We start from the raw sequence: 8,807 nt of genomic DNA on the forward strand, positions 1-8,807 counted from the left end.
TTTTTACGACAGAGTCTCCCTCTGTTACCCGGGCTGGACTGGGCTCACTGCAACCCCCGTTTCTGGGTTTAAAAGTTTCTCTAGTCTCAGCTTCTGAAGTAGCTGGGACCACAGGTGCTCGCCACCACTCCTGGCTAATTTTTGTATTTTTAGTAGAGATGGGATTTTGCCATGTTGGCCAGGCTGGTCTCGAACTCCTGACCTCAAGTGATCTGGCCACCTTGGCCTCCCAAAATGCTGAGATTACAGGCGTGAGCCACTGCACCTGTTCCAGATTTGCACTTTTAAGATAATCTGGGTGCCAGGGTTTGGAGCTTTAAGCACTCTTATCTCTGGTGGTTTGCTCTTTTTTTTTTTTTCTCCCTAATTCCAGGCTTTAGACCTAAGGTAATTTTGAAACGTTGGCAGAACTAGAGCCATTGCTGTCTCCTCCTATCCCTACAGCCACTCCTTAGGACCACTCCTCTAAGAAAATAACCAGAAAGCCTAGCATGGCCAAACCACACTGGCCCTGCCCTCTGCACAGCATTGCCAGCCTGGCCTTCCCCTGGACCACCTGGTTTGTTCTCACTGAGGACAACTCAGCCCTCCCCAGGGGGCATGCTGAGGGCAGGTTTGAGCAATACTTACCTTTTTTTCTCCCTGGCTGGATCAGAGGTCTTCCTGGGGAAGGAGAAAGAAGGAATGAGGACTGCCAACTGCACTGCTTCCCTGGGGGCTTGGTGAGGTGGGAAAGGCTCCAGTTCTTTGGGGGTCGGTGCATGGGTGGGTCTCAGTGGAATTCTAGTCACTCCCGTTATCCTCTGTGGCAATAGGAATATGCCAGTAGGAGGCAGTGTGGAGCGGCTAGAAAGGCACAGACTTTGGGGTCACTGGCCGCTGGTGCCAGCTGGGCAGGCAACCTTGGGAAAAGTGCTTAACCTATCTGGGCCTTGGCTTCTGTGCTTGTGATAAGGGGGATAGTGTTGTGGAGATTTAATCTTGAGCATAGTAGGTGCTCAAGAAATATTTATCTGACACCCCCATCCCCCATTCCTCATGGGTTGTTGGATTTGGAAAAGAAGTTTGAAATGGCTCAGTTCAAAACTCATTTTGTAGAAGAGGAAACTAAGGCCAAAAGTGCTTGGTCACAAGTTGGTTTTCTCTATTTTTATATGTGTACTTTTTTTTTTTTTTTTTTTACAAAAGCAGTCCTTGAATACATCCACTATTTTGAAAAGGTTTGTACAAGTAAAATTTAAAATCTCTCTTCTCTTTCTCCCCCTCATCTCTACTTCCTGTCCTTGATATAACCACTGTTTACAGTTAGATATTTATCCTTCTAGAACTTTCCCCATGCATTTGGATATCTGTGTGTATGTCATTTTTTTCCCCCCACAACTGAGCAAACCTTCTGCAGGAAGAGTATGTCATTTTTTAAAAACAAGTAGGCTCCTCTCGAATATTGATCTGTAATGTGCTTTCTTTCTGCTTAACCTTGTACCTTGTAGATCTTTCCATATCTTTCCATGGGTCTGCCTCATTCTCTTTAATGGCCACAAAGGTTAAGGATATGCCTAATATATTTTGACCGTTCCCTGATGATGGTCGTTACGTAATTTCCAGATCCTTGGTATTACAAGCGTGTTGGCAATGAACAACCTTAGGGCTCATGTAGCAACAGCGTGTCCACCTGAGAAGTGAGACTCTGAGTCAGAAAGGCATGCACATTTCCAACTTTCCTGGAAATTGCCAATGTACCCTCCAATAGTCAGTGTAAAAGTGCCAGTTTTTTCACACCCAGGCAACTCGGAGCGTTACCACTTTAAACATATAACGTTGACAATAGGAAAATAGAAAACTGCTGTGTGTGCAGACTAGTTTCTCCTGGTTCCTCGAAGACAGGACTCCTGAATTGAAAGTGCCCTCAGGGAACACAGGTTTGAGTTAGTAATTCTGTTTGAGCCAAACAAAATTGACTAGAAAGCTTGGCTTGTGGCTTTGCCCACATCCAGACTGGTCTCTAGCTTCACTGCCACTCCCAGAGTCATGCAGAGCATGGAAGGCACGAGCCAGTGTGCAGGGCCTGTGCCCCCACCCTTTAGATGACCACGCTTCCCATTGTTGGGGACAGGCTGGTTTACACCTGTTGCCTGGCGTAAATATTAACACTCCCCAAAGTGTCCTGGTTGGATGATAGTTTCTTTTCTTTTTTTGAGACAGTCTCACTTCATTGCCCAGGCTGTATTGCAGAGTGGCAGGATCTCAGTTCACTGCACCCTCTGCCTCCAGGGTTCAAGTGATTCTCCTGCCTCAGCCTTCCAAGTACCTGGGATTACAGGCACGTGCCACCATGCCTGGCTAATTTTTGTATTTTTAATAGAGACAAGGTCTCACCATGTTGGCCAGGCTGGTTTTGAAGTGACTCTGAGGTGATTTGTGTACCTCAGCCACCCAAAATGCTGGGATTATAGACCGTGAGCCACCACCCCCCTTCCCCAGCCTGGATGATAATTTGTATAGACAGTCTATGCCACCCCATCTCATGAGCGACCCCTACTGGATTGGAGCACCTGAACCCAGGTCCTGGGCTTTTAACTTAGGGCCTCTGCTCGATGTTGCAGAACCCACACAGGACCCCTGCTTGCTGAGCTCCCACCTGCCATTGTCACTCACCTCCCACTCGCTTCCCCATCAGCCCAAAGAACTGGCTTGCCTTGCCCCTCTTCACCTCCCGCAGCTGGAGCTGAATGCTGGGCACAGCGCCTTCCTGAAGAAGCAGAGAGTTCGTGTTAGAGTTGGGAGGTTGTCCAGCAGACGGTGAGGCCAGCCTGGGCAATGACAATCTCAGGAGTAACAGCTCGTGGTCAGCAGACACTCACTCTGGACTGGCATTTGGCGCTTCTGCGTATTTTACACAGGACTGTGCATCCTCATCGTAATAGCTAACGTTTCACCTCCTATGTTCTGAGCACATTCATCTAGTAACTAAACCTCACCCAAACACCATGAAAATAGTACCCTAGTACTGTTACTGTCATCATTTTACGCATGAAAGCACCGAGACACAGAGAGGTTAAAGAATTGTCCTGCCAGGCGCAGTGGCTCACACCTGTAATCCCAGCTCTGGGAGGCTGAGACGGGGGATCGCTTGAGGTCAGAAGTTCGAGACCAGCCTGGCCAACATGGTAAAACCCCATCTCTACTAAAAATACAAAAATTAGGCAGGTGTGGTGGTGGGTGCTTGTAATCCCAGCTACTCGGGAGGCTGAGGCAGAAGAATTGCTTGAACCCAGAGGGCAGAGGCTGCAGTGAGCCAAGATCCTGCCCCTGCACTCCAGCCTCGGCGGCAACAGAGTGAGACTTCGTCTCAAAAAAAAAAAAAAAAAAAATTGTCCAAGGTCACCCAGCTGGGAAGTGAGAGATGGAACCAGAAATTGAACTCAGGCTCAAAGGCTGGTCTGACTCACTGCAGTCGTAATCTCATTTAATCTTCGCAAGCACCATAACTAGTAGGAACTATGATTCCCTCTGGTTCCCGCATTTTACATTTGGGGAAACTGAGATGTAAGGAGGTTAAGTGACTTGTCCAAGGTCACACAGGAAGAGGTTGAACCAAGATTCAAAGTCTGACTTCACATTACTGGCTCTGCTCTATCTTGGGAAATGTTTCCAGCCTAGATGAGGAGAGGGCTGGAGTGAGCTCACGGCGGGTCCCCAGGATGCAAGGCAGGACTGCTTCCCCTCCTTATCCCCACTCTAGCGCCCACTCGCCTCGCTTCCCCCATTGTCCCAGATTTCCCTTGCCTTAGCACTTGGGCCTCCCGGAAGGAAGTGGCATGTGGTCCAGGGGTGGAGGTTATTGCCCTGGGCAGAGACATTTTAATCCATGAGCTGATGGGGCAGGCATCCTGAACTGAGGACTGTGGATTGACATTCTCATTCTTCGTCAGCCTCTGTGACCTTGGCCAAAGCCTTCTCCCTCTCTGACCTTAATCTGAACTTCTGAAGTGCGGCTTGCTCAGTTCTGTTGAAAGGGAAAGTTGCTCCCTAGTTGAGAGAGTGACAGTGGGTGACATTTATTAGACTGTCTTCACATGTCTGTACCCCTAGTGCCTGGCACTGAGCCTGGCACACACAGGAGCCCAGCACATGTGGGACATAGAATACTGAATGAGGAGTCTTTTCTCTGAGAGTTTGGGAATAGGGAAGGGGCTGGAGTCCCCTTTTCCAGGAAGGCTAAAGATAGAGCCCTAGAGTAATGTGAGCCGCCTGCCGGGAGGCTGGGAGCTGGGGTTGGATGGTTGGATCAGAGGCTTTTTGGCCTCTTGGCTTTTTTGCACTCTTGGCTCAGGCTGGAGTGCAGCTGGTGCGATCTTGGCTCACAGCAACCACTGCATCCCGTTTCCCTAGGGGTAGCACTGGAGCTCCCAGGACCAGCAGGGACCTAGCTAGGGACAATGGAAACCCTCTTGCCTCTCACAACTTGTCTTGTCCCACCTTTCAGGATCAGGAACAGATTGTTTTCTAAGCCTTGGACTAATTCACTCACTTCCCATCTGCTTCCCTCCCACCCCACCAGGACGTTAGTGGCTGGGGCAGCTATCTTGGGCTGGAATCATCCAGCCTGGCCAAGAACCAGAAAAGTCTCTTTGGAGATTTGGACCCATTTCTGAAAAGCTCATAAAAACCACTTTGCCTTGGTAAGAGGCAGCCTTCAGGTGCAAGCTGGAGAGAATGGCCACTTATGAATTGAGTAGGACTGACCTTTCTCCCCCTGGGTTTCTGTGGAGGGAGGGCGGGGGCATTCGGAGGCATTGGTTCCCATTCACTCCTAAAGGACTCCTGCCCCACCCAGAGCTCTCCATATCCATCTAACCCAAACCCCCAGCTCCAGGGATGACTTCAGGTGGGGAGCCCCGAGAGCAAAGGAGGTAAGTGGTGAGATCATCCCTGATTCCTGTCACCTCATTTTTTTTTTGAGACAGTCTTGCTCTGTTGCCCAGGTTGGAGCGCAGTGGCACAGCACCGCTCACTGCAGCCTCAACTCCCCAGGCGCCGCTGATCCTCCCACCTCAGCCTTTTGAGTAGCTGGGACCGCAGGTGTGCACCACCATGCCTGTCTAATTTTGTTTATTTTTTGTAGAGATGGGGTTTCTCTATGTTGCCCAGGCTGATCTTGAACTCCTGGCCTCCAGTAGCCCTCCTGCCTCAGCCTCCCAAAGTGCTGGGATTACAGGCATGAAACTCCACAGCCGGCCATCACTTATATTATGCTTAGCATGCCACAGTGTTCCTAAGTTCTTCCTGAATTCTAACCCAGGCCTTCCTCTCATATTCCAAGCCCTGTGTCTTGGGAAGCAGAGGGATATGATATTAAAGGAGAGTGAAAGGAGAATACGGATTAGACCCAGCTGCAGGAGGAGGTGCTTTTGGGAGGCCGTCCAGCAGTGCTAGTTTCCCACGGGGCTGCATAGTGAGGCTGCATCACCCAGCAAGGCTGCTGTCTCTAGACAAGGTACCTGATGTTTGGCACTGACTCTATAAAGCTTGTCAAAGTTGGAGGAAAGCCTTGCAGGGGTCACTTCCCTCCTCCGTTTCTGGAAAGCAGCGGGTGTCAGTGGAGACGCTCCCAGCCCTGCTGCCTTCTCCTCACTGCACACACTGCCAGGTTCAGACAGACCAGAGAGGAAACCCACCATACAGGACTGTCCATTCGATGGCTCTTCCTGGGGCCCCATTTATTTATTTGTTTATTTATTCATTCATTCTTTTGAGACAGAGTTTCGCTCTTGTTGCTCAGGCTGGAGTGCAATTGGTGCGATCTCGGCTCACTGCAACCTCTGCTTCCCGGGTTCAATCAGTTCTCCTGTCTCAGCCTCTCGAGTAGCCGGGATTACAGGCGTGCGCCACCACACCTAGCTAATTTTGTATTTTTAGTAGAGACGGGTTTTCTCCATGTTGGTCAGGCTGGTCTCAAACTCCCAACCTCAGGTGATCCGTCCACCTTGGCCTCCCAAAGTGCTGGGATTATAGGGGTAAGCCACTGCGTCCAGCCCCTGTGGCCCCATTTCTAAGTGCTTCCAAGGACCTCACCATGGCCCAGGGCCGAAAGCCAAGGCCAACCCAGTGTCCTCACCATCCTGGAAATGGGAGGAGCCAGGCCCAGTCTTGTCCTGCCTGTCCCCTAGAAGCCCTCCGTGAGCACTGGCCTCTTATTTGTCCGCCTTTGTCTCTGGTTTGTTGGCCTCTCTCCCTTGTCTGATTAGGGAATCCCTGAGGTCAGGATCTTTGCTTCCTCAATCATATTGTCAGGCAGGAGTAGGGGTACTGCGGATGCTGGTCATTCCTACATGTGAGACCAAATGGTGGTCTTGTTTAAACTGATCCTCTTGAAATTCTGGAAAGGCTCCTCAGATGCACAAATACACAGAATCAGACCTTTGGCAAGGTGTGTAGTTGTTCTTTTGAAGCTGTGCAACCTTGGACAAACTACTTCTCTGTGCCTCAGTTTCCCTATCTGTGAAATGGGGGTAATTATGATATCTTCCCCATGAGGTTAATGGGAGGATTGAGTTAATATTTAGAAAGTATTTCAGACAGTGCCAGAAATATACCGTGAGTTAAATAAGTATTTCTTGAATACCACACACACACACTCTCTCTCTCTCTCACAGACACACACACACACACACACACACACACACACACACACTTTGGAGGTCTGCCAGGCCAGGGCTCATAGCCTTGAATCTACTCACGGAAGAGAGTCGGGCAACCTGCCTTGCAGGGCACAGCCTGTTCTGGCAGCGACACATGGGATCTTCTGCCCCTCCACCATCCATCATCCCCTGCCCTGGTCAGAGCCTCTCCCCAAAGGTACCTCTAAGGCCACAGTTATCCAGGTCTCTGCTTCAGTGCTGAGTGCCTGTTCCTCTCCACCATCACCTGCCACAGTGCACACGAACAGCTCCATCAGGAGAAGCAGGGCCAGGCAAGGCAGCATAGTGAGCCCGCTCTGCCCCAGAACCCTCTGGGAGCCCCTCTCAGCCTGAAGATGCCTGCCTCCTGTGGGCTTTGGTCCGTTCTTTGGCTGTTTGAGTGTAGGTAGGGGAAACGCACCCTGCTTTCAGGTCCTATTCCTGCTTCCTTCCTTCAGCTTTAACTGATCCCCAGGCAGGTTTCTGTGACTCCCCTCCCTCCCTGGCTGGAAAGGCCAATGATATTAGGAGCTGCTCAGGAGGAGGGATCAGACCTCCTCCACTGCCACCCCTAATATTTGATCCCAGGGCTTAACACTCTGATGCAACACCTACCTCACCTTCGGCTGCGTTTCCCTGGTGGCAGGTGCACAGTGGGGCAGTGTGTGGGACCTGAGGCTTGCAGCTTCCAGGCTGGAAATCCCAAGGGGACCTTCTCATCTTGGAAATAGGGAGGGGGCCGTACAGCTTCTCCCTTCCTGGTGCTCTGCTTCCCTATACAGAGAGGCCTCTCCCTGGATATTAGCAGTGTCCCCTCCTGTCTCCTTTTCCTGTCTTTGAGCCCCTCCTCTCCAGCATTCTCCATCAATAGTCCCTGTGTGTGCATAAGAACACGTGTCTTGCTCTAAGAGGAATAACACAGCACTTAAAGGAATGAGCCTCCCCACAAGTGGGAATTGGGATTTGCCAGAAGGATGGCTGCAGGTTTCAAGCATCATTGGCTCTAAATGATCTTTCCCCTGTTGTCAAAGTGATCTTTCTAAATCCCTAAACTGACCTGTCTCTCCTGCTCACAACCTTCCAGTGTCTCCCCACTGCCCTTGAGTGAATTCAAGCTCCCCAGCGTGGCGATCATGGTCCTTCGTTGAGTTCTTCCTCTCGCCTATCCTCCCATCCATTCATCCATCTATCCACCCATCAGTCTAGAAAAAGGGCTCTGTGGTCAGAGAGGCCTGGATTCCATTTCTGGCTCCACTACTAAATAGCTGTGTGACCGTAGGCATATTATGAACTCCTCTTGAGAATCCTTGTCTGTAAAACAGGAGTAATACTAGCACTTCTTTCCAGAGTTTGAGGCCGAAATGAGATGATGCCCTGCAACACTTAGCACAAGGTATGATGGTCAGTATTGACTACCTGCTGACCAAGATTGCTACTGTTACAACCATTGGCACTTGGGGGCTGGATGCGGTGGCTCACGCCTATAATCCCAGCCCTTTGGGAGGCCGAGGTGGGCAGATCACAAGGTCAAGAGATCGAGACCATCCTGGCCAACATGGTGAAACCCTGTCTCTACTAAAAATATAAATATTAGCTGGGCGTGGTGGCATGCGCCTATAGTCCCAGCTGCTTGGGAGGCTGCAGAAGAATTGCTTGAACTTGGGAAGCAGAGGTTGCAGCCAGCTAAGATTGCACCGCTGCACTCCAGCCTGGGAGACAGAGTGAGACTCTGTTTAAAAAAAAAACAACAAAACAAAAACCCACAATTATTGGCACTGGGTGAGGCAGTGGGCTGTGGAAGATGAGTGACACTGTCCACATCCTATAGCATCTCACAGTCCAGGCACGGAGACCTCTGGTTGGCTGATAAGCTACGTTTGATTTGACATGTGCCAGCATAGCGGTGGGAGCAAGGGAAGAGCATGCCCTCCTTCCCAGGTCACCCCTACCCCTGTCCCGGGACGGGCTGTTGCCTCTGCGGGACCTCCCTTTCCGCCTGGTGAACTCCCACTCATTCTTAAAGATCCAGCTTAATATTCATCTTTTTTTTTTTTTTTTTTTTTTAGACGGGGGTTTCGCTCTTGTTACCCAGGCTGGAGTGCAATGGCGCCATCTCGGCTCACCGCA

General features: G+C 50.5%; 1 protein-coding gene across 4 annotated transcripts in view; it reads right to left on the reverse strand.

The window, feature by feature from the left end:
* Nucleotides 1–7,398, reverse strand: part of TAC4 (tachykinin precursor 4) — a 10,946-nt gene extending 3,548 nt beyond the window's left edge. For 3 of the 4 annotated variants that reach the window (XM_017540101.2, XM_017540102.2, XM_017540100.2), the window contains exons 1-3: nt 6,863–7,398; nt 2,656–2,749; nt 631–663 (exon numbers count right to left, since the gene is read on the reverse strand). In XM_017540101.2, coding sequence (XP_017395590.1) covers nt 631–663; nt 2,656–2,749; nt 6,863–6,985 — 250 coding nt within the window. In that variant the 5' untranslated portion in view covers nt 6,986–7,398. The remainder of the gene's footprint in view (nt 1–630; nt 664–2,655; nt 2,750–6,862) is intronic. The other variant, XR_005202084.1, reaches the window with a different exon arrangement.
* Nucleotides 7,399–8,807: the final 1,409 nt, after the last annotated feature.

Source organism: Cebus imitator, unplaced genomic scaffold, assembly GCF_001604975.1.
Source record: "Cebus imitator isolate Cc_AM_T3 unplaced genomic scaffold, Cebus_imitator-1.0 Scaffold123, whole genome shotgun sequence".
In the NCBI taxonomy this organism is placed as follows: Eukaryota; Metazoa; Chordata; class Mammalia; order Primates; family Cebidae; genus Cebus; species Cebus imitator.